Source organism: Lepidochelys olivacea (genome assembly GCF_965140295.1).
Source record: "Lepidochelys olivacea isolate rLepOli2 genome assembly, chromosome: 7".
Lineage (NCBI taxonomy): Eukaryota > Metazoa > Chordata > Testudines > Cheloniidae > Lepidochelys > Lepidochelys olivacea.
The window spans coordinates 125,269,882-125,293,042 of NC_140417.1; the positions used below are offsets into that span (position 1 = coordinate 125,269,882).

Below are 23,161 nucleotides of genomic sequence, written 5' to 3' on the forward strand. Positions count from 1 at the left end.
GCGCTCCGTGCTCTTCGTGCTCCCCCGGCGGCCCTCCAGGACGCATGCGCCGCAGCGTCTTGTTCACATTGCGCATGCTCCAATTGGCGGTGGGGCTCCGGGGCAATGCTGGGGGCGCAAGGAAGAGTGGGCGCATGCGTCGGGCCCTGCTCGCGGGAAAGGCTTGAGGGCGCACGAGCCGTCCTGGGGCCAGACGCGCATGCGTGCCAGGCTCGGGGGCGGGCTCGCGGGCGGGGCGGGGTCTGGCGCAGTCCGGCCCGAGCGCGGCAGTCCCAAGATGGCGGCCTACCGGCTCGTGCTGCTGCGGCACGGCGAGAGCGCCTGGAACCTGGAGAACCGCTTCAGCGGCTGGTACGACGCCGACCTCAGCGCGGCCGGCAGCCAGGAGGCGCAGCGCGGCGGGGAGGCGCTGAGAGGTACGGGCCGGGGGGGCCCTGGGAATGGGGGGGCCGGGAGGGGGGAGCGGTACCGGGTCTGGGGGGGGCGGTGGTACCGGGTCTGGGGGGGGAGCGGTATGGGTATGGGGGGGGCGGTACCGGGCCGGGGCGGTGGCCCTGGGCCCGGGGGTGGGTGGGGAGCGGTACCGGGTATGGGGGGGAGCGGTGGCCCGGGGGTGCGTGGGTGGGGAGCGGTACCGGGTCCGGGGGGGGCGGTGGCCCCGGGCCCGGGGGGGGAGCGGTACCGGGTCCGGGGGCAGCGGTGGCCCTGGGCCCGGGGGTGGGTGGGTGGGGAGCGGTACCGGGTCCGGGGGGGGGCGGTGGCCCTGGGCCCGGGGGGGGGCGCGGTACCGGGTCCGGGGGGGGGCGGTGGCCCCGGGCCCGGGGGGGGGGCGGTGGCCCCGGGCCCGGGGGGGGGGCGGTGGCCCCGGGCCCGGGGGGGGGCGCGGTGGCCCCGGGCCCGGGGGGGGGCGCGGTGGCCCCGGGCCCGGGGGGGGGCGCGGTGGCCCCGGGCCCGGGGGGGGGGTGGGAGCGGTACCGGGTCTGGGAGGAGTCACTGGGGCAGCGAGGCCGGGGGAACCGGGACCGCAGTGCTGCATGGGGGGGTGGCAGCAGCCGAGCCCCAGCCAGAGCGGCAGTGGGAAGAGTGGAGCCTGTCAGCACCCCCCTCCCCCGGTCCATGCTCAGGGTGCCCGGCTCGGCGAGGGGCCACCCCCTGCCTGGGGGTGCTGGGCTTGGCTCTGTCACAGGAGCTGCGCAGGGATGTGCTGCTGCCAAAGGCTCGGGCTGGAGGGCTAGCTGGGAGGGCACTGCGGGCCAAGAGGACCGGGCTCCGGGGTGATCTCGGTGGCACGCTCAACGCAGGCTGTGAGTTCAGTGTGAGTAAAAGGGAGCTGATCCGTTGGCCCTGGTCTCTGCCAGGGCACAGCCTGGCCCCGTTGGAGGGGACAAGAGCCGGGCACTATCATGGGGCTGCGCTTTGGCCCCCCAGGCTGTAAAGAATCCTGCCCATAAAGGAGCTGATCAGTCTGGAGTCCTGGCTCCCATTCCCAGCTCTGCCATTGACACGTGTTGTGACTTCGGGCAAGTGTCTCATGTCTCTGCCTCTGACCACCTGCAAAATGGAGTAGTACTCGCCCATTTCCAGGGAGGCTGGAGGGCTGTGAGGGCCTATGTGTGCCTGTTCTGGCCCTGAGGAGGAGTTAATCCTGGATGGATGGGCAGCCTGGTCACTGGGAGAGCCCAGCTTCATTAGGATAAAGTGTTTTGAGCCCCTCCGCAATACGGTGCGGAAGGGCAATACGTTATCTCCCTGCACAGCACTTCCCCAGCCGTGTGGTGACCGGTCCCTCCATGCCCCTTCTCTCCCATCCCTCACTTGGGGCTGCAGCGCTGTGCAACCAGCGAGATGCTCTGCTCTGGCAGGCTGCCTTTGCAAGGGCTCCTCTGTCTCGCTCTCCCTGGCGCTGAGTCATTCAGAAGTGGTGCTCCGACATGCACGTCTCAGCTGTGACTGGACGCACAGCCCTCCTCTCTGCAGTAGTGAGACCAAGCGTGCTCTGGCTGTGGGTTACAAGTGCTGGCGTGTTTCCTCCCCACAGCCCTGTGAGGGAAGCAGAGTCATTGACAGGAAATTGCAGGACCTGTCTCATCCCTCTTGCTTGCTAGACTCAAAATGAGACCATAGGCAGCAGAGTGCCTGATTTATTCCTCCTGCAGATGCTACCCGGGTGCAGCAGAATGTGATAGGTGCCGGCCCACTGTACCTGGGGGTGGGACAGAGCTTGGTTTATCTAATCACGTTGCCGGAGTGTGTGAAGCAAAAATGTCCCAGAATAGAAAGTGTCTGGGCAAATCTGTGCTGAAGCCCCTCTGGCAAGTCACAGCCCGTGCTGGTTCTCACGCAGGTTGGCCACTCTCCCCTGGACACCTGGGACGGGAGGAGAACGTGGGCAGTGTGATCCTGGGTGAGAGGAGTCGGGTGCCAGGTGGGCCCTAGCAAGCTGCACTGTGTTGCATAGCCCCCTTCCACCGCACCCTGGAACCCACTCAGCAGCCTTGCGTAACCCTATTGCCCCGTCTCCTCAGAGCCCTGGTCCTCTTCGGCGTGGGGCGTGTTGTGGGCAGGCGCGCTCCAGGGGAGAAGTCAGCCTGGCTTTCGGAGGAGCTGTATTGCCTACCAGGATGAGGGGATTTCTGAGGCAGTGGCGGAGCCCCCGGTTCCTGTCTGGGTTCCTGTCTGACTCTGGCTGCCGCAGTCAGTGTTCCCTGGAACTCAGTAACCTCCTGCTGCATGCGGAGCTGTCCTTTGTGCTGGTGCACCACTGCTGGCTGACAGCTCACGTGCCTCTGCAAGGGAGGCCCGGCCTGGCGCAACTGCCAGCAATGCATCATGCTCCCCACCGTTGCAGCTGTGTGGCCCATGTGGGGGTATGGCTTGGGCCTGGGGGTCCTTAGCTGCCCACTCAGTGCTGCGTAGGGCCAGAGCTTCAAGATCAGGGGTGGGCAAACTTTGTGGCCCAAGGGCCACATCGGAGTTGCAAAACGGTATGGAGGGCCATTTATTTAAAACAAATAAAAGGAAGTTCTTCACTCAGCGCACAGTCAACCTGTGGAACTCCTTGCCTGAGGAGGTTGTGAAGGCTAGGACTATAACAGGGTTTAAAAGAGAACTGGATAAATTCATGGAGGCTAAGTCCATTAATGGCTATCAGCCAGGATGGGTAAGGAATGGTGTCCCTAGCCTGTGTTTGTCCGAGGGTGGAATTGGATGGCTGGAGAGAGATCACTAGATCATTACCTGTTAGCTTCACTCCCTCTGGGGCACCTGGCATTGGCCACTGACGGCAGACAGGATACTGGGCTGGATGGACCTTTGGTCTGACCATTCTTATGTAGGGAAGGCTGTGCCTCTGCAAACAGCCTGGCCCCGCCCCGCACGTCTGCCCCCCTCAGAACCCCCGGCCCATCCAACCCCCCTGCTCCTTGTCTCCTGACTGCGGGACCCTGCCCCCATCCAACCCCCAGCCTGACTGCCCTGCCCCCTATCCAACTCGGCCTCCCCCCCCAGCCCCCGACTGCCCTGACCCCTATCCACACCCCCGCCCCCTGACAGGCCCCCCGGGACCTCCAACCCATCCAACCCCCCACCCACACCTTGTCCCCTGACCGCCCTCTCCCGGGATCTCTGTCACTAACTCCCTCCCCCCCCATCCAACCCCCCTGCTCCCTGTCATCCCCAACCCCCTGGTACTCCACCCCCGAACCTCCGCCCCATCCAACCCCCCCCCCCCCCGACTGCCCCCTAGGACTTCCTGTCCCTTATCCAACCCCCCCCCCCCACCCCCTTACCATGCTGCTCAGAGCGGCAGGACAGGCTTATTTGAAAGCCTCTGCGGGGGAGGGGCTGGGGGGGCGAGCCTCCCTGGCCAGGAGCTATGGGGCTGGGTAGGATGGTCCCGCAGGCCGTAGTTTGCCCACTTCTGTTGTAGATGCTCTCATGTTGCTGAGATGGATTCAGGCCGGTGATAGAGCTCCTCTGGTTGGAGAGGGGGCTCTCAGAGCCCTCTTCTCCTCCAGCCCTGCCCTATGAACCTGCAGCTCTCCCCGTGTGCTCCCCAGAGCTTTGGAGAGGAAGCAGATGCTGCCTAGGATCTCCACCCCACTGAGGTTACATAAGCATCCTGTCTTTCCACTTCAGTGAGCTGAGCTGCCTTGTAATTGGTAGGCACAGCTTGGCCAGGCTGGGAAGGGGGGCCAGCTTGTGGAGCGGGCATGTTCGCCCTTGTCAGGCACTGGGGAGAGCAGAGGATCTGCAGCTTAAAGCCCTTCTGGGGCAAAATAATCCCTTTCTGTGGTACCCTGCGACTCGCAGGCTGGTCCATCGGGTTACGCCATCTGCTCAGTCTGAGGACAAATCAATGCCGGCCTCTGAGACCGGATGACAGGAGCTAATGTGACCTCCCAAACCCGATGCCGTGGGTAGAGCCTATTCACTGCCAGTGGGCGAAGCCCATACCTTATTACCTCTGGTCGAATCCCAAGTGCCTTGGGGGCCTGCTGGGGCTGGGCATAAAGTAGCGGCTGTAGGCAGTGGCGCCCCGGAAAGGCTAAGGCCAGGGAGTTCTGGGGGCCAATGTGGTCTCTGGTGGTGGGGAAATACAGCCTGCCATCAGAGCTTGGCTTGTTGGACTAAAAGAGGGAAGTGCTCCCAGCGTGAGACTCCTGCATCTGCTCCCTCCCCTCGTTTGCATCTCGTGGGTGCTGTGTGCTGATGGCCTTGGGGTTCTGATCCTTTCCAGATGCTGGCTACGAGTTCGACATCTGTTTCACCTCTGTCCAGAAGCGGGCAATCCGCACTCTCTGGATAGTGCTGGATGCCATCGACCAGATGTGGCTGCCTGTGGTGAGGACTTGGCGCCTCAATGAAAGGCACTACGGTGGCCTGACGGGTCTCAACAAGGCTGAGACAGCTGCTAAGCATGGGGAGGCCCAGGTGAAGATCTGGAGGCGTTCCTTTGACGTCCCACCACCTCCCATGGAACCGGACCACCCTTTCTACAGCACCATCAGCAAGGTAAGGTGGGCCCTTGCAACTCTGCCTTCTCCCTCTCCCCACAACAGCCGAATGGTGGGCCTCTGGGCTGGGGAGAATGTTGGCTGGCACGAGGGTCGCCGTTTTGTGGGATCCTGTGTGAACAGGGGGAGGGGGTGCTACTGCGTAGTCCTAACAGGAGCTGGGTGACATTTTTGGGGTGAATACTTTTATTTGCTGAAAAATGCAGTTTTGGGTCAACCAAAACTGCACAGAGATTTGGCAAATCGGGTTGCCCAAAAGAACTATGTGGGTTGAAACGTAGATAGTTTTGGCTTCTTTCAGAGGGGAAGCAACATAGGGATGAAATGCTTCGTTTTACCCAAAACAATTTTCAGTTTGTTGTTTTGGCAAAAAAACCCAATAATTGTCGTTTTAGGACAACCCAAAATGAAGTCTTTTCCCAGTTCAGTGGTCAAACCAGTCAGTCAGTCCTTGGCCCAGCGCCAGTCCTCTTCCCATGGCTCCTGGTCTCCCAGCCTAGGGCTGGGGTGGAGGTGCACTTGGCATGGCCCTGGGCGCCTCTTCTCCCATTGTGGTCTCTGGCATGCAGCTCTGCCCTGACTCCATGTCCCCAGTAACTGTAAAGATCTCCGAAGCCAGCAGTGTGCACTGCTGGCTGGTCTTGGTCTCTGCTCGCTGTCCTGTCCCAAGGGAAGATACTGACTCCACTAGGCACTGCACAAGCAGGGGCTGGGAGCCTGTTATGCTGTTATTCGTTACAGTCCCGTGTAGCTCCCTTGGGTGTTTGCTCTGCAGTGAAACCCTGCCCTAGATAGGGATCTGCAGTCCCCAGAACCCAGCTGACAGGTGAACAAATGTCTACTAGCCATTGGAAACGCACAGGAATCCAGGTGAGCCTCAGGAACTAGGAAAAGCCTTCCTGGCCTAAGCGTACTCTGGGTCACTCTGTAATGGGTTTGTTTGCTCTGCAAAGCTGGGTTGCCCCCCTCCCCGCAATAACCCTGTGGGGATGCAGACCAGGACAGCAGAGTGGTGGGTGGAGCTCCCTGCAGGAACTCCCAGTTCCAGGGCACGAACAGTAGAAGTGACCACATCGATGGGGGTAACTCACCATGAGCCCAAAGCACTTCACTAGCTAGGCATTGCTACCTGTGTCCATGGCGACTGAGGGCTGTTGGTGGTTGTTCCCCAGGACCGTCGTTATGCCGACCTGACGGAGGACCAACTGCCGACCTGCGAGAGCCTGAAGGACACCATTGCCCGGGCCCTGCCCTTCTGGAATGAAGAGATTGTCCCCCAGATCAAGGAGGGCAAGCGAGTTCTCGTTGCTGCCCATGGCAACAGCCTGCGAGGGATTGTTAAACACCTGGACGGTACGGCAGACTCATGGCCTGAGTTGCCTGTGAATCAGTGGGGCTATGGGCTGGCTTGGCCCCAAGCTCAGCAAGGTGTCAACTCAGTCCTGGGCCCACCCCTTCTCCCCCCCAGCGACCCTCTCCCGAAGTGCTAACCTGGGGGCTGTTGCTGGGACTGAGCTCCCTGCTGCTCTTGCAGCCCCTGGGGTGGGCAGCGCCCTGCTGTAGGAGCAAGCGTGGGGCTTGGTGCGGGGTGCTCGGTGGGTGACTGTACCTTGTGTTCGCAGGCATGTCTGAAGAGGCCATCATGGAGCTCAACTTGCCCACTGGCATCCCCATCGTCTACGAGCTGGACAAGAACCTGAAGCCCATCAAGCCCATGCAGTTCCTGGGGGATGAGGAGACGGTCCGCAAGGCCATGGAGGCTGTGGCGGCTCAGGGCAAAGCCAAGAAGTGAAGGCAGGTTGTGGAGGCTTGTGAGCAGTAGATGAGCCCCCTTCCTACCCCTCCCCTGCACACACTGCCCACAGCCATAAGAACCGAGTACAGAGCCAGCTCCCTGGGACCTGCATCCCTCTGTAGACAACCCTGCAAACCCACAGGCCAGCTAGAGCCTCTCCTCAAAGATGGGGGAAGCCCAATGGCCATAGCCAGGTGGTAACCACCTCTGCCAGGCTCCAGCGAACCCTGGGCTGGACCAGTGACTCTGTAAGGTATTGGCCAACCCAAGCGTTCCCTAGACAGTCACCCTGGGCCTTCCTAGCTGTGCTTGACCTCACTGGGAGCTCTTGTCATTGTCATGAGTTTTACTGTTGCTTGCTGTAGTCATTCCAGGTGTGTGCACATGGACCAGGGAGGAGAGGTGTGAGTCAGGGACCAGTCTTGCTCTCACATGCCCCCGGGGGGTTTGGGCTGCAGGCCCCTGTAGCTGTGTTCTCAGTAGGTGGGCGTGTGCTAGCCAGTGACTGTAGCTCTCCAGGGGCAGCTCGTTAATTTATTGCCTTCAAACCACAGGCTGGGGAGGGGGTGCAGCTAGCGTCTGCCCTGCCCTCTAGAACCTCTGCTGCCACAGCTGCCCCCTCACCTGCTGTGTAGTGCTAGTGAAGATGGCTGCTGTATGCTAGCCCTGCGCTTGTCTACCTGGCACTGGCCTCGCACTGGCTCTAGTGTAACTGTCCAACAATAGCGGTTGTCTTGTTAAGTACAATAAAGGAGTGATGTGCAATAACCCCTGTGTCTGTCTCACATCCCTTGGCAGGGCCCTGCAATGATGAAACTGGGGCGAGTATGGGCATGCAGGCTCCCTGGGCACTCTGACACCAGGTACACACATGCACAGGCTAGGCCCTTTGTCTATCCCAACTGGGCCTTGGGACCTTAAAGGGTCCGTTTCCCTTTCCTCCACCTCCAGCCGTGGCACAAAGTCGATCTCCCTTTCCCTTGGGCACAATCCCTCCAGCTGCTCCTGGAGCCCAGACCCTTGGAACACTTGCTGGAAAGGAGCCGGCACTGCTGATGACAAAAGAGCAGGAGGACTGCTCATGGCTGGGCCTGCCCTGATCCACACAGCCCCTGCCAGGGCAGCAACAGTGTTCTCACAGCGGTGCTAGCTAGTGGGCCTCTGAGCTGTGACTACTGCAGCCTGCCCTGCATTGCTACCGTGGTGGAGCTGGGTAGCTAGGAGGCTGCCTTGAAGAGCTAGCACACAAGAGGGCTCCTGCAATGCCTAGGCTTTCCCTGGGGCTGTGACAGGTGCCCAGGCCATGTGCCACCTGAACTCCTTCAAGGGAACACCCTGTGCAGGACCCACTCTGGTAGGCTTCCCCTTTCCCCCCAATCAATTACATGGGGATAGTGGGACCCAAGGGCTGGGAAGCTTAGAGGAAATTTAAGGGGTCATGAAAACTGACTTTAGAGCAGGGGTTCTCAAACTGGGGGTCAGGAGCTGTCAGCCTCCCCCCCAAACCCTGCTTTGCCTCCAGCATTCATAATGGTGTTAAATATATTTAATAATTTATAGGGGGTTACCAGTACAAAGTTTGAGAACCACTGCTTTAGAGAAGAGTGATTGTCAGACACCCCCTTCTCAGGAGCAGTGTGAGGACTGCAGAATTAGAGGGGGCAATCCTCCCTTGTCTGGGCCCTGGCTGTTTGCCCACACCCCTGAGGCCAGTCCCACCCTATGGCCAGTTATTGAGTCTGGCCTCTCGCTCTGGGACAGTGCACTCCTTCCTGCAGAAGTGCCATAGGGGAAGCCAAGGCTGGGCAGCAGGGGCAGCCCCCTAGAGTGGTTCCATTTAAGCCTGGGGGTCAAGTCCAGCACCAAGTGGCACAGGGGCCCATACCAGGGGTCAGTTGTGCTGGCTCTCCAGTGCCCCTTCCTGAACAGAGCAGCTGTCTGTGCAGTGCCCAGACAGCAGCAGGAGATGCCAGCTTGTGGGCATGGCCACGCAGCACCCTCAGTCAGCCCAGCAGTACCCTCACCAGCATGACAGGAGCTTAGAGCCCTACAGGAAAACATTTATTGTTCATGGCACAGCAGTTTAGAAACCTAACTGGAGAGCAGGGCCCGGGCCCCGGCCCCGGCGGGGGTGCCACGTGCAGAAGGAAAGAGGGGACCCTGATCCCCCCACACTAGCCTTAACACAATCCAAAATCCAGTGGCTGCTCCAGCAGGTGCAGGCTGCATGCATTGGCGCTCTGCCCTGCAGTGGGTCAAGCCCCAGCTCACTGGCCTGTGGGGGTTACTCTAGGCTCTGGTTAAGGGATGACAGCCGAGGCAGGCTGGCTGGCTGCCTGCCTGCAGCCCCCATGTCAAGGCTCAAAGCTGGCGGCTCAGGATGGCCAGCTAGGTCTGCAGGAACTCCGGCTGCACTCGGGCCACCTTGCGGAGCTCCTTGGAGTGTGTCCTGGGGCACTGCATCTCACACCAGCTGATTGGCACCATCTGTGCCCCTAGAGCCAAGAACAACAGGTCACTGTCCAGCTTCCCCAAGGGCTGGGACATGCCTGCTGCAGCTCCCTGCTTGGGCCAGCCTGTCCAGCAGGGAGGGGCTCGGACTAAGGAACGTTTCAAGCCCCCCTGGGACTGCAGCTCCCTCTGGGGAGAGTCCACATGGCCCGCTGCCAGCACCTCCTCCCAAGGGACCACAGTGCTGTGCAGCGCATCACCCAGGCTCCCCTCCCCACTGGCTGGAGAAGAACGGAGGGGCCTGCTGAGGCAAAGGCAGGGTTATTAGCAACACAACCCAGGAATCCTGGCTCCCAGTCCCTCACTAACCCCGAGAGAACAAAGCCATTACCCACTGCGCTGTCAACTCCCAGGCTTTGAGCGTTAACACCCAGGACAGGGTCTTGATGCTCATTCCTCCCCCACAGGGGAGGCCCAGGGGTAGCAGGGACTTGGAGGCGAGGCTGCTGGCCAGCTCTCCCTGCCAGGCCTGGGGAGCCAGCAACTCTTACCTGCTTCACTGTGAGCCACCACCACGCCCAGCTCATTCTCTGCTGTGCTCAGCAGGTAGTTGGACTGCATGTCCCCCAGGGAGATCTAGGCACAGGCAGGTTAAGGGAAAAGGCTCCAGGGCTGGGCTGGAAAAGCCCAGCTGGCTACTCCCCTCCGTGCCTCACCCCACCCCTGCAGGGAAGGATACCACTTTAGCCAGGACTATATCTCCAGGACGGAAACTCTTGTAAACTTCCACCTGCCAGAGAGAACACAAGGCGCAGGGAGGGGGGCAGGAGAAGTCAGTTCAAGCAGGAGAGCAGCTTTGGTCTGGACCAAGGCCAGTCCCCTTTGCAGAGAGGAGTCCCACAGCCACATCCAGTGAGTCCCATTACCTTGATAACAGCCCCATATCAGTGGCCACAGGCAGCATGGCTCACAGCCCTGTGGGCACTTACCTGCCAGCTCGGCACAGACCCCCCCAAACACTGCACCCTGCTCAGCCTGTCCTGGAGGGGGGCTTCCTTCAGAGATCGGGGGGAGACCCCGAGCTCAGCAAATCTCCCTCCCCAAGGGAGCCTGAGCAGGCGAGGTATGAATGCGACGAGCCATGCCAGAGGGGTGGGGTTACGGCTACAGACACGGGGAGGTGAGTGGGGTGAGCTATGCTGGGGGAGTTACAGCTGCACACGCAGGAGGTGAGAAGGGCAAGCCGTATGGGGTGGGGTGTTACGGCTGCAGACACAGGAGGGGAGTGAGGTGAGCCATGCTGAGGGATGGGTGGGAGGGCTGCACGCACAAGGAGGTGAGTGGAGTGACCCATGCTGATGGGGTGGGGTTACGGCTGCAGACACGGGGAGGTGAGTGGGGCGAGCCATGCCGGGGGTGGGTGGGTTACGGCTGCACGTGCAGGGAGGGTGGATGTCAGCTGCCACGCTGGGCAGTAACAGAAGCAGGCAGCACCCGACTGACCTTGTCTTTCTCTGTGGCTCGAATGTCTTCTCTCCTGTAAGGAGACAGAGGGATCCTAGTACTGGGGCAGGCAGACAGGCCCACTCCCACTGGGCAGCAGGGCCCAGGGCTACTCCCACCTTTTGAGACCCAGCAGTAACTGCCCCAAAAGGACTTATCCGTCCCCTGCCTGCCCCTCATTCCGGGGCAGGCTGTTCCCCAGGCTGGCAGGAGGGCCCAGGACACCGCCTGGCACTGGGCTGAAGGCATTAGCCTGCAGGGGCCAGTCATTGGATAAGGCAGCACTGGGATTACAGACACGAGGCCCTATCTGAGCTGGCCCCACTCCCCTTACTTCAGGGGTGGGGGGGCAGCACCAGCAGGAACCCAACCCTCCCCCAGGGAAGGGCCGACAAGGCCAGGCCCTACCGTATGGTGCCTCGGAAGGCGGATTTCAGCGGTGTGGAGCCGATGTACAGGATGTGCACCTTGGCAAAGCGGGAGTTAATGCTGCACACCTGTGGGGAGAGAGTCTGGCATGAACCCTGGGCTGAGCGCTGCCCCCAGAGGTGCCCATGTACTGGGCAGTGAGACCAGCAGGGACAGGCCCCTCCCAGATCTACTCTAGGGGACCTAATGCCGTCCCTGCTTCTCCTGCCAGTTGGCTCTCCTTCCTGCTCCCAGGGGAGTCAATGCCACAGCAGGGTGGGGCAATCCATGCCAGGCTGACCCCGCTCCCCCTAAACAGCACCCCATTCCCCTCCAGCCTGGCACAGGAGCCAAGTACTCCAGGATTTAATGTCTGCCCTGCAGCCCTGGTGACAAAGGCCTCCAGCTCTTCCGCAGAGCAGGGCCAGCCTGGTGGAAAACAGGAATTCAGCCTCCATGGCCCACACCCTCCTTGGCCTCTAGGCTGAGGGTGCCAATGCCAGAGATGGGGGGTCCGCCATGCTGACACCTGCCCCACCAGACAAGGAGACGAGAGTCAGCAGCTTGTGGCACCCGGAGCCAGAGCAGTGTGGTCTGGCTGGAACTGGTGCTGTACAGCCAAGAGGCTCCCTTCCACTCCCAGACCCGGCCCAGCCTGCCAGCCCCTTGGGAGAAGGCTGGCACACAGGCAGAGAGGGCAAGGTTTGTAAAATTTTCCGGTCATTCCTTGGGCATCTATTGCAGAGGACTCCTGCCCTTCCCCCTACCCAAAGTGCTCTCCTTGTCACCCCCGACGTGGCGCCCCTGTGGTGAGACAGGCCCCACAGGCCTGGCGGGTTCAGCTGCTTTTACCTTGCACGTCACGATGGCCCCTACATCGGGCAGGAGCTGGGACTCAGCATCTCTCACCACAGACACCACCGGCAGCTGCATGGGCACAGAGAGAAGAGCCTCCGGTTAGCCCAGCGCCTGGCACGAGGGTCTCCCACCTCCCACGGAGCCAGCAACTGTCACGAGCCACATCCACCAGGCCCGGCGCGGCCAAGGGGCTTAGCCAGCCCAGACCATCAGCCCCCACAGCCCCATGCAGGCTGAGCACTAGTTTTGTCCCCACATACTTGAGTTATTTGTTTATATTCATGGGCGGCAGGTATAATAGGCGGGTACTGCCGCAGCACCACCGGTTGCAGGGTTTGGGCTTGTGGCTCAGGGGCGCAGAGGGTCTTGTGGCTCCAGCCATGGGGGGAGCTGGGGGCTAGCCTCCCCAGAGTAGGGTTCCACCCACCAGCCATGTTTGTAGTCACCCTTTGGAATCTGACCTAGTTTCCACTTTTTGTAGGACTCTTATTTCTGAGTTTTAGATCATGAGGATCTCCTGGTTAAGCCAGGGTGGTCTCTGGCCAGACTTCCTGTCTTTCCTACGCAGTGGGATGGTTTGCTCTTGTGCCCTTAATAATGTCGCTTTGAAAAACTGCCAACTGTCTTCTATTGTTTTTCCCCTTAGACTTGTTTCCCCTGGGATTTTACCTACTAACTCCCTTGAGTTTGCTGAGTCTCCCTTCTTGAAATCCATTGTCTTTATTTTATTGTTCTCCCTCCTACCATTCCTTAGAATCTCATCTTTTCATGATCAGTTTCACCCAAGCTGCCTTCCACTTTCAAATTCTCCACCAGTTCCTCCCTATTTGTCAAAATCAAACCTAGAACAGCCTCTCCCCCAGTAGCTGTCTCCACCTTCTGAAATAAAAAATTGTCTCCAATACGTTCCAAGAACTTGTTGGAGATTCTGTGCCCCGCTGTGTTGTTTTCCCAGCAGATGTCTGGGTGTTCAAGTCCCCCATCGCCACCCAGTCCCGGGCTTTGGAGGATTTTGTTAGTTGTTTAAAAAAAGCCTCACCCACCTCTTCTTCCTGGCTAGCGGGTCTGTAGTAGACCCCGACCATGACATCACCCTTGGTTTGTGCCCCTCGTGTCCTTACCCAGAGCCTCTCAGCAAGTCTGTCTCCTGCTCCCATCTCAACCTCAGTCCAAGCCTGTAGGTTTCTAAAATCTGTGGCAACCTCTCCTCCCTTTTCCCTGCCTGTCCTTCCTCAGCACGCTGTACCCCAATATCCCAGCCTTGCCTATCACCCCACCAAGGGCAGCTCCCCTCGCTGGGCGGGCGGGGACGGCGGCTGGGGTCTTCGGGGGGGTTTCACTCACGGGGGTTCCCTGGGCCAGGGAGGGGAACGGGGCCGAGGGGGGCTGGGCGCACCCCAGGCACCGGCAGCCTCCCAGTGCAGCTGCGAGGGAGTCTCCCCAGGCCCGAGGCTTATTCCGCCTCCCCGGGCCCGGGCCCAGCCCCCCGGCCCCCCTCACCGCTCCGTCCTCGCTCGTCTTCACCAGGCAGCCAGCCAGGGCGGCGCACACGTAGCCGTGCCGGGTGTAGGTCCCGCTGCCCGCCGCGCCCTCCTCCAGGCTGCAGAGCCGCTCGCCTAGGGACAGCCCGTGTCAGGCCCGCCCGGCCAGGGGGTGTCGGGGGGGACCCAGCCGGCCCCGGGGAGGGGGGCAGGGACCGAGCGGGGGGGGGAGGTCTGGGGGGACCCAGCCAGTCCCGGGGAGAGGGGGGACAGAGCGGGGGGGGGAGGTCTGGGGGGACCCAGCCGGCCCCGGGGAGGGGGGCAGGGACCGAGCGGGGGGGGTCTGGGGGGAGGGGGGACAGAGCGGGGGGGGAGGTCTGGGGGGACCCAGCCGGCCCCGGGGAGGGGGGCAGGGACCGAGCGGGGGGGGGTCTGGGGGGACCCAGCCGGCCCCGGGGAGGGGGGCAGGGACCGAGCGGGGGGGGTCTGGGGGGAGGGGGGACAGAGCGGGGGGGGAGGTCTGGGGGGACCCAGCCGGCCCCGGGGAGGGGGGCAGGGACCGAGCGGGGGGGGGTCTGGGGGGACCCAGCCGGCCCCGGGGAGGGGGGCAGGGACCGAGCGGGGGGGAAGGTCTGGGGGGACCCAGCCGGCCCCGGGGAGGGGGGCAGGGACCGAGCGGGGGGGGTCTGGGGGGAGGGGGGACAGAGCGGGGGGGGAGGTCTGGGGGGACCCAGCCGGCCCCGGGGAGGGGGGCAGGGACCGAGCGGGGGGGAAGGTCTGGGGGGATCCAGCCGGCCCCGGGGAGGGGGGCAGGGACCGAGCGGGGGGGAAGGTCTGGGGGGACCCAGCCGGCCCCGGGGAGGGGGGCAGGGACCGAGCGGGGGGGTCTGGGGGGAGGGGGGACAGAGCGGGGGGGGTCGGGGACCGGTCGGGGGGGGAGCTGGCCCCCCCCCACTCACCGGGGACGCAGTACCGCACCGGCGGGGCCATGCCTGCCTCTCTGTGACTCTCCCCGAGAAAGCCGTTTTCCCATTGGCTCCGGCTAGAAGGGGCGGTTGTAAGCGACGCTTCTATTGGTCCGCTGTCCCACGTGATCTGCACCCGCTTGCGGGGAGGGACGCCGGCCCGCGCGGCGCCCTCTGGGAGTTGTAGTCTGGAGGGGAGAGACTACGGCTCCCAGCGCGCACCGCGGTGGGAGGCCGCGCCGGCGCAGTGGGGCCAAGGTACCGGGGAGATGCCGGGCGGGCGCTGAGGGCTGCGGCCGGGGCAGATGGAGGCGGGGCGCGGGCCGGCCCGGGCGGCAGGTAAGGGAGGGCCTGGGCCTGGGCCTGGGCCTGCCGGGCGGGGGGTCAGAGGGGGAGGGGCGGAGTGTCGGGGGGGGTCTTGAGGGGTGTCAGAGGGGTCAGGGAGGGCGGGGGGATGTCGGGGAGGGGGTGTCAGAGGGGGAGGGGCAGGGTGTTGGGGGGGTGAGGGGTGTCAGAGGGGCGGGGTGTCGGGAAGGGGGTGTCAGAGGGGGAGGGGCGGGGTGTCGGGGAGGGGGTGTCAGAGGGGCGGGGGGATGTCGGGGAGGGGGTGTCAGAGGGGGAGGGGCAGGGTGTTGGGGGAGTGAGGGGTGTCAGAGGGGCGGGGGGATGTCGGGGAGGGGGTGTCAGACGGGGAGGGGCAGGGTGTTGGGGGGTGAGGGGTGTCAGAGGGGGCAGGGGGTGTCGGGGAGGGGGTGTCAGACGGGGAGGGGTGGGGTGTCGGGAAGGGGGTGTCAGAGGGGGCGGGGGGTGTCGGGGTGTCGGGGAGGGGGTGTCAGAGGGGCGGGGGGATGTCAGGAAGGGGGTGTCAGAGGGGGAGGGGCAGGGTGTTGGGGGGTGAGGGGTGTCAGAGGGGGCAGGGGGTGTCGGGGAGGGGGTGTCAGACGGGGAGGGGTGGGGTGTCGGGAAGGGGGTGTCAGAGGGGGCGGGGGGTGTCGGGGTGTCCGGGAGGGGGTGTCAGACGGGGAGGGGCGGGGTGTCGGGAAGGGGGTGTCAGAGGGGCGGGGGGATGTCGGGAAGGGGGTGTCAGAGGGGGAGGGGCAGGGTGTTGGGGGGTGAGGGGTGTCAGAGGGGGCAGGGGGTGTCGGGGTGTCGGGGAGGGGGTGTCAGACGGGGAGGGGCGGGGTGTTGGGGGGTGAGGGGTGTCAGAGGGGGAAGGGGGTGTCGGGGTGGGGGTGTCAGAGGGGGAGGGGCGGGGTGTCGGGAAGGGGGTGTCAGAGGGGGAGGGGCGGAGTGTCAGGGGAGTGTCTGGGGGGTGCATCCCTCTCCTGCCCCCCTGCGCGGTGGCACCTCCTGTGCGCCCCCCTTGGGGGGGTCTGCCTGCCTGGGGGGGCTCAGCTCTGCAGCCCCCCGTGTTTGCCTGTCACCAGCCCAGGGCAGAGGCGAGGACCAGCCTGTCTGACCGTTACGCTGGGCAGATCCCCCTGCCCGTGGGTTTCCCCACCTGTTCCACAGCCTCCGTCTATCGGGGGCGAAGACAGGCTCAGAAATACCCTTAGCCTGTGCCCCATGGCCCAGAGGAGATGCCAGCTCAGTGGGGGCAGGGTGAGCCGCATGCCACCCTGGCTGCCATGCATTGAGGCACGAGCTGCCCTCTGCCTGCCCCCGTCTGCTTTTCAGTTCACTCACTTTAATTCACTACAGGATTTTCCTGAATAAAACGCCCCGTTTTTAGTGGGACACACTAAAAGGACAGCGTGAGCTCCCCCTGCTGGCTGTCCAGGGCTAAGTCATTAACATGCTGTGGTATCTTCACCTGTCAGAGCCTTTCCCAGGTAAAACAGTCACATCCCAAAGCCCTCTGCAGAGCTGAATAATATCTCAGCCAAGAGAAAATGGAGGAAGAACCTCCCAGCCCCATATCAGAGCACTGGGGATGAATGCGGGGAGCCCAGAGAAGGGCAACAAGACTGATGGGGGGACTGGAGGAATCAAGGATTAAATGGGGACAGAATGGGCGAAGGGACAAATCTGGGGGGAGGGTAAATGCTGGCAGAGACAGGAGACAGGTCTGTGAGCGGCTGGGCCGAGGCTTTGCTCAGCATGATTCCTCCCCAGAGACGAGTGCTAGCTAGGCTGGGAGACAGGCTCGGCGCCCCAGCTCATGCTGCACTGTCCTGGCACCCCCTGTGTGCTGTGCCCGGCTCTGTGCCTGAGCCCCGGGGCGGTCCCGGGGCAGCCTCTCCTAGTTAATGCTGGATGTGCTGTGGCATGTCCCACGGAGATGGGTGAGCACCCCAGCGTGGCAGGGCCCCATTCACCCCATGCCCAATGCCAGCTGCACCCACTGGCCAGCTCATCCTGGGGCCTCTGCTCAGGGGCTGCGCAATGGGAATCAATCCAGCCTTGTCTCCCAGGCTCGCCCGAGATGAACTGGACTGGGGGGGCGGTGGATAACTTGTGGGGCTCCCCCAGACTGGGGCTATGAGAGGGGAATAGCCCCCAGTGCTAGGTTCAGGGGGCCGAGACCCAGCAGCCCCCAGGAGGGAGGCTGCCATCTCTGCTGGGGTGGAGATGGTGGTGTGGGTTTTAATGCCACCTGTACCCCTCTGGGGGCTCCCCGGCTCCATCGGGCCAGGTGGGGCTCTCTGGAGGAGCTGGCAGTGTCTGAGCTCCCACCCGGGAGCCAGCCCAGCAGAGCTGCCCTCAGCCCCATCTCTGGTTTCTTTTGCATCTGGAGTGGGAAAGGCGAAATGTGGCCAATGAACACCTGTGCCAGGATGGGGGGCGGGGAGCTGTGGGCTCTGCACTCCCCGTCCTCCAGACAGTTACCCAGGACAGCCCCAGGAGCTGGGCTCACTCCCCTTGCCCGGGCTCTGCTTCCCCCACCCAGGCCAACCGAAGGTCACTGGCTTCCTCTGCCCCCTCCCGGGGATGGGCTGGGCATGCCAGTGAGTACCGCCGGCAGGGCAAGGCAGAAACATTGGTACCAGAGCAGTGAGGTCAGGACAGTACAGCTGCACTGACTGCTGGGGACAGCCCCCCCGGCAGCCCCGGTCCTGGCGGCACAGCCCCCCCGGCAGCCCCGGTCCTGGCGGCACAGCCCCCCCGGCAGCCCCGGTCCTGGCGGCACAGCCCCCCCGGCAGGCCCCGCCCCGGTCCCTAGCGCTGCCCTGGGGCACTGGGCTCGGCGCTCCCCGCGCGAGGTCTGAGCCGGGCTCTGCTCCCGCAGGCGGTGTGCGGCGGGGATGAGGAGCCGCCGGCGGGCGTTCTCAGCGGTGATGCGCCTCTGTGTGAAGTGCCTGCGGGTGGGCCGGCGGCGCAGGGTCAGGCTGGCATGGCGGGCGCAGCAGCTGTGGCGCTATGGGCACCTCTGCCTGCGCTCCCTGCTCTACAACTCCTTCACCAACAGTGACGTGGTGCTGGACTCCCTCTTCGAGCCCATCTACTGGCTGGTGGATCACGTCACTCGCTGGTTTGGCGTGGTGAGTGCCCTGCGGGGTGGGGGGCGCCAGGTGGGGTGAGTGCCCTTCTACTCAGGGCTACTCCTCCCCCCCAGCTGTCTGTTCCAGCCCCAGAGCCTTCTGCCCCCCAAGTTGGAGCTGGCAGGGGGGTGCTTTGCCCATTCCTAGCTCCTCTTTAGTGGTGCTGCTGCCTGAGGTCCGGGCACCGTGCCAGAGTGGGAAAACCAATGAAATCTGGGTCAGCTGTGTAAAGAGTCATGTGCCCCACGTCCTAGGGGCTCGGGGTGGAGTGGGCAGGGGGCTGGCTGGGGGCTCAAAGCGGAGAAAGGGGGTGTGCGCTGAGCACTGGGGCTGAGGAAGGGGTGTGGACTGGGGCTGGGGGCTCAGTGCAGGGCGGGGGGGTGCACTGAGGGCTGGGGGCTCAGGCCCTCTTCTGCTCCTCCCTGCAGGTGTTCGTGGCGCTGGTGATCGTGCTGACAAGCTCCATCGTGGCCATTGTCTACATCTGCCTGCTGCCCATCATCCTGCAGAGCTACCCGCCCGGCTGGATCTGCTGGCACCTCGTCTACGGCCACTGGAACCTGCTCATGATCCTCTTCCACTACTACATGGCCATCACCACCCCGCCAGGGCACCCCCCACAGGTAGGGGCAGGCCTGGGCCACCAGCTGCTGCTGGCCCTCGTCACCCTGGGGGCGCTGTGGGGAGTGGGGCAGGAGCTGGCTGTGGGGGGAGCTCCTGGCTACTCTAGCCCCAGCCTCTCCCAGCAGGAGGCTCTGTGGACAGTTAGTTGGGTTCTTGGTGCATCTCAGGGAGCAGGGGCCACGGCTGGGCCCACTGGCCACCACTTCCTTGGGCTTCCAGAGACATCTGGCTCGGAGCCATGGGGCAAGTGGCCATCAGGCTTAGTTTCCAGCTTGGCTGAAGACGGATGGTGAGGCGCCTACGCGGGGCTTGGCTCACAGTTGCCAGGGCTCTGGGCAAGGGGCGAGCAGGGTCCTGGCGGGGCAGCGAGGGCAGCCCTGAGCGGGCTGGGCAGATGGCTAAGGGATCCAGCGGGGCGCTGCTCTGAGCGGTGACGGCCCAGCCCACGCTTCCCTCCGCAGGCCAAGAGCAACACCGTGGCCGTCTCCATCTGCAGGAAATGCATCTCCCCCAAGCCTGCCCGCACGCACCACTGCAGCATCTGCAACAGGTAGGGTGCCCCCCCATGCCCCCCCCAGCACTGCAGCGTCTGCAATGGGTAGGGGCTCCCCCCACTTAGCCCCCCCCCAGCACCACTGCAGCATCTGCAATGGGTAGGGGCTTCCCCCACCTGACCCCACCCCCTGCACCACTGGGCACCTGCAGCAGGTGAGCCGCTCTCCTCTGCCCCCTTGCTCTGCTGGCTTCTTGCCTCAGTCCCGGGGGGCTGTGCCGAGGTGGGAGACCCCAGCTGGAGCCCGTCTCCACATCCTGGTCGCATGCTTGCTGAGCGTGTGCCACTCTCCTTCTCCCAGGTGTGTGCTGAAGATGGACCATCACTGCCGTATCCTTCCTCAAAGGCTACCCCCTGCAGCCCCTGACCAGCCCAGGGGGCAGGGCTCTGGGCAGAAAGGGGGCAGTCTTTGTGCTGTCCTGGCACGCTGGGGGCCAGCTCTTCATGCCCACGTGGTGCCAGTGAGCCAGGGGTGCAGCAGGCTTGGCAGGAGGTCCGTGATGCTCACTGAGCGCCTGGCGCTGCCGAAAGGGGACGCCTGGGGTCGTACAGAAACCTGCCCTTGGAAGGGCGGCTCCGCTCAGACTCCGGGGCTGGCGGACAGACAGCAGCAGGCAGCACCCAGCAGGTTGAAGGCCAGCCTGGGCACAGGGAAGTTTCTGGCTGTGCTGATCAAGGGAAGGGTTTGCACTCTGTGCCCAGCCCTGCTGCTCGTGGGTCCTGGTGCAGCTGCCGGGCTCTGACCCAGGCTGGGGCACTGGACACCTCTGGTTTAAAAGTGCAGCCCAGGTCCCAGCAGGCTGGGCTCAGTGAGCGCTAGATGGGGCCGTGCATGCTGGGCTCCTGCTTTAAGCTGTGGGGCTGCTTTCCTGCCCCTTCCTGGCAGGAGCAGCTGCGGCAGGAGCAGCTGCGGCAGGAGCTCCCCGGCTGTTCCTGGGCTCGGCGGAGCGGGGAGTGGGAACCTGGGCAGAGAAGTGTGGGGCCAGCCCGGCCCATTACACATCTTTAACCCTGGCGCAGCATGGCTGAATAACTGCGTGGGACACTACAACCATCGCTACTTCTTCTCCTTCTGCCTCTTCATGACCATGGGCTGCATCTACTGCGGCATCAGCAGCTGGGACATGTTCCGGGAGGCCTATGCTGCCATTGAGGTGACTGGGCCCCCGGGCCTGTGGGAAGGGGCTCAGCTGAGCCAGCCAAGGGCGTTCGTGGCTGCTCTGCTCAGGCCCTTGTCCTGTGCCCATCACCCTCTCGCTGGGCTGGCAGGAGCCGGGGCTAAACGGGCTGGGAGGCCAGTGCCCCTGCCCCTGGACTGGCAGCCTGGCCGCAGCTCCGGGTTTCATGCTGAACACAGCACAGGGGCGCAGGCAGGGCCAGCCAGCCCCAGTGAGCGGGGCCGAAGGACGCTGGGCACGTGGGGGAGGGGGCTGGCGCCCCTGCTGTGAGACGTGTAACTGGCGCCCTGTTTTCCATCCACTAGAGAATGAAACTGCTTGAGAAGGAGAGACTGCAGGTGGCTGCCAACCAGGTGGGCTATTCCTACTCCCCCAGCTGCTGAAGGCAACATGGCGCGGAGTTGTGTCTAGGGTCCAGCACAGCCCCTGGCTTTAGCAGCATGGCCCCCACAAAAGGTGCTGTCCCCCCAACAGGCACTGCTCCACCCTGTCCTGGAGCACTGCATGCTGAGGGCTGGAGTCTCAGCCAGCTGCCCCGCCCACCCGCGCTCTGGGATGGGCCAGGCATCTCTGCCAGGACACTGCCCCAGCACCTCGGCATTGTGTGAACAGCTCTTCCCCTGTGCCACTCGGGTTCCTGGGCCGGGGGAGCAGCAGGTGCCCTTGTGGTTGGCAGCAGCACCCACCTGTGCCATTTGCTCCGACAGTGCCTGTAGGCCCTGCTTGGCGGCTGTCCCGTCGCTCCCGGCTGCTGGGTGGGTTCAGCCCTGCACTAGCCACATGCCCAGTGCTTTGTGATCTCGCTTCCGCTGTCTCTTGCGAGGTGTCTGTCTGGCCACGCACTCGCTTTCTGTCTATCCATCTGCCCATTTACATCGGCGGGGGGGGGTAGAGTCACCCCCAATGACCATGGATGCCCAGCATCAGTCTGGCCTAACCTGCCCGCGTGCCCTTCCTTGCAGACGTACTACCAGACACCGCCCCCCACCTTCTCCTTCCGCCAGAGGGCCTTCCACAAGAGCATAGTCTACCTCTGGGTCCTGTGCAGGTAACTGGGCTGGGCGGGTGTCCAGGGCTGGGCTACCGGGTCCAGTCAGCACAGACCTGTCTCCCATGCACAGCAGGGCGAGCATGCCTGTGCCCCCTGAATTGGCAGGCGAGCTGGGCTTGGCGAACCTGGGGCTTTCCCTGGAGGAAATACAGCGAGACGCGCACGGGGAGCCCAATTGCTCCCCTTGGCCGAGCCCTGGGCCTCCCTGGGGCAAGGAGGCAGCTGGCTCTGCAGCAAGTGGAGGTTAGCTTCCCGTCAGGGTTCCCAGCATGCTTCAGCTTGGCCCCTCCCCCCCCATCACCCCCCCCCATCTGCTCTCCCCCCAGCTCCGTAGCACTGGCCCTGGGGGCCCTCACGCTGTGGCACGCTGCCCTCATCAGCCGAGGGGAGACCAGCATCGAGAGACACATCAACAAGAAGGAGAGGCAGAGGCTGCAGAAGAAAGGCAGAGTGAGTGCAGGGCCCATGCTCTAGGCTGGGATGGTGGGGGCGGGCTGAAGGTGCTCGGGGAACCCAGGCTGGGGAGGCTAACGGCGGCCCTCCCTCTGGCACAGGTGTTCAGGAACCCCTACAGCTACGGCGCCTGGGACAACTGGAAGGTGTTCCTGGGAGTGGACACACGCAGGTAGACTCCCCGCTGCCGGGGGAAGGGGGTGGCCATGGCTCTGCCCGGCAGCTGCCCAGTGGACACGCGCAGGTAGACCCCCCGCTGTGGGGGTAAGGGGGTGGCCATGGCTCTGCCCGGCAGCTGCCCAGTGGACACGCGCAGGTAGACTCCCCGCTGCGGGGGTAAGGGGGTGGCCATGGTTCTGCACGGCAGCTGCCCAGGGGTGATGGAATCACTCCTGGGGTCTCTCGCTGACTCAGTCCCCTGCTGCTTTAGACTCACCAGGCTGGTAGCTGGCCCTTGTGGTCACCTATGGAGGATGTTAGAGCCTGGCCCAGAGCCCCCCCAACACATGGGCTCTGAGGGCCCCTTGTACTACAGCACTGGGGGCCCCTGGCAAGGTGGATACTGGCACCGCCTGGGGGAGGGCAGGGCCAGAGGGGCTGAGGCTGGAGCCAGCCTGGCCCCCACGTGGGGACTGGTAGCCAGGGCTCATCTTCTCACCAAGGGGCTCTGTTCCCTCCCCCAGACACTGGCTCACCCGTGTCCTGCTACCTTCTACACACCTGCCCCATGGAACTGGCCTGAGCTGGGACCGGCCTCCCTGCGTGACAGAGCCACGTGCACCTCTCCTGGCCATCTAATGGACGTCGGGGCAGAGGCACAGGTTGTGGTACCCGCCCCCCAGCCCGGGCCAGCAGAGCCTGGAACCAGCAGAACCTCCTCGGGGTGTCCTCCGCTCACTGACCCCTCCAGCAAGCCCCAGCGTGGCTGCAGGCAGCTCGCGGTGCCTGGGGGTGACATGCTGCATTCTGGAGACACAGGGCCAGGTGGGCAGCATGTGCAGGGTGGCTCTCTGTGGGGCTGAGCCCGTACCCCACGGCACCTGCACGTGGGGCAGGGCCCAGGGCACTCACACGTACAGGACAGCAGAGACTCCCCACCTGGCACTCAGGGCATGGAGCTGCTGGGGGCCTCTCTTCTTCCCTCCCCCACAGGGGATTTTAAATGCCAGAAATAAAAGAAAAAGTTTTCACTAATGCAGCTGGAGTGTTACCTGCTGCTGTCCTGCCGGTTCCAGCCCTGGGGCAGCCTGCCGGGGGCTGAGTGGTAGGGGGAAGCTTTGCCCACTGAGGCAGAATGCACATAGGGGGCACCAGCGCGGGGGTTCCTGCAGCTGGAGAGCTGTG

General features: G+C 63.8%; 3 protein-coding genes across 3 annotated transcripts; 2 read left to right on the plus strand and 1 right to left on the minus strand.

Annotated features, from left to right (window-relative positions):
- The first annotated feature begins 237 nt into the window (after window positions 1-237).
- PGAM1 (phosphoglycerate mutase 1) lies at window positions 238-7,578 on the plus strand. Its single transcript, XM_084633305.1, has 4 exons — window positions 238-416; window positions 4,739-5,013; window positions 6,188-6,368; window positions 6,638-7,578. The coding sequence occupies exons 1-4, from the start codon at window positions 278-280 to the stop codon at window positions 6,805-6,807; spliced, it is 765 nt and encodes a 254-aa protein (XP_084489431.1). The 5' UTR covers window positions 238-277; the 3' UTR covers window positions 6,808-7,578.
- A 1,271-nt stretch (window positions 7,579-8,849) lies between these two features.
- Window positions 8,850-14,583, minus strand: EXOSC1 (exosome component 1). The gene is made up of 8 exons (XM_084633837.1): window positions 14,471-14,583; window positions 13,531-13,646; window positions 12,025-12,099; window positions 11,173-11,261; window positions 10,765-10,798; window positions 10,001-10,051; window positions 9,813-9,897; window positions 8,850-9,305 (listed from the first exon to the last, which is right to left on the minus strand). Exons 1-8 carry the CDS (start codon window positions 14,499-14,501, stop codon window positions 9,199-9,201), a joined length of 588 nt encoding a protein of 195 aa, XP_084489963.1. The 5' UTR covers window positions 14,502-14,583; the 3' UTR covers window positions 8,850-9,198.
- A 124-nt stretch (window positions 14,584-14,707) lies between these two features.
- Window positions 14,708-23,011, plus strand: ZDHHC16 (zDHHC palmitoyltransferase 16). Its single transcript, XM_084633836.1, has 11 exons — window positions 14,708-14,815; window positions 17,706-17,958; window positions 18,387-18,581; window positions 19,044-19,132; window positions 19,437-19,465; window positions 20,156-20,289; window positions 20,619-20,666; window positions 21,276-21,361; window positions 21,691-21,814; window positions 21,919-21,989; window positions 22,501-23,011. Exons 2-11 carry the CDS (start codon window positions 17,722-17,724, stop codon window positions 22,613-22,615), a joined length of 1,128 nt encoding a protein of 375 aa, XP_084489962.1. The 5' UTR covers window positions 14,708-14,815; window positions 17,706-17,721; the 3' UTR covers window positions 22,616-23,011.
- The last annotated feature ends 150 nt before the right edge of the window (window positions 23,012-23,161 follow it).

What these genes read in the sequence shown, in the direction of transcription:
- PGAM1 (XM_084633305.1), top strand. Translation starts at nt 278, where the DNA reads ATGGCGGCCTACCGGCTCGTGCTGCTGCGGCACGGCGAGAGCGCCTGG. An exon ending in TCTACAGCACCATCAGCAAG is followed by an intron (nt 5,014 to 6,187) that starts GTAAGGTGGGCC and finishes GTTGTTCCCCAG; the next exon opens with GACCGTCGTTATGCCGACCT. An exon ending in GATTGTTAAACACCTGGACG is followed by an intron (nt 6,369 to 6,637) that starts GTACGGCAGACT and finishes TTGTGTTCGCAG; the next exon opens with GCATGTCTGAAGAGGCCATC.
- EXOSC1 (XM_084633837.1), bottom strand. Translation starts at nt 14,501, where the DNA reads ATGGCCCCGCCGGTGCGGTACTGCGTCCCCG. An exon ending in GGTGCGGTACTGCGTCCCCG is followed by an intron (nt 13,647 to 14,470) that starts GTGAGTGGGGGG and finishes GGCTGTCCCTAG; the next exon opens with GCGAGCGGCTCTGCAGCCTG. An exon ending in GGTGGCTCACAGTGAAGCAG is followed by an intron (nt 9,306 to 9,812) that starts GTAAGAGTTGCT and finishes TCTTGGCTCTAG; the next exon opens with GGGCACAGATGGTGCCAATC.
- ZDHHC16 (XM_084633836.1), top strand. Translation starts at nt 17,722, where the DNA reads ATGAGGAGCCGCCGGCGGGCGTTCTCAGCGGTGATGCGCCTCTGTGTG. An exon ending in TCACTCGCTGGTTTGGCGTG is followed by an intron (nt 17,959 to 18,386) that starts GTGAGTGCCCTG and finishes TCCTCCCTGCAG; the next exon opens with GTGTTCGTGGCGCTGGTGAT. An exon ending in GGCTGCAGAAGAAAGGCAGA is followed by an intron (nt 21,815 to 21,918) that starts GTGAGTGCAGGG and finishes CCTCTGGCACAG; the next exon opens with GTGTTCAGGAACCCCTACAG.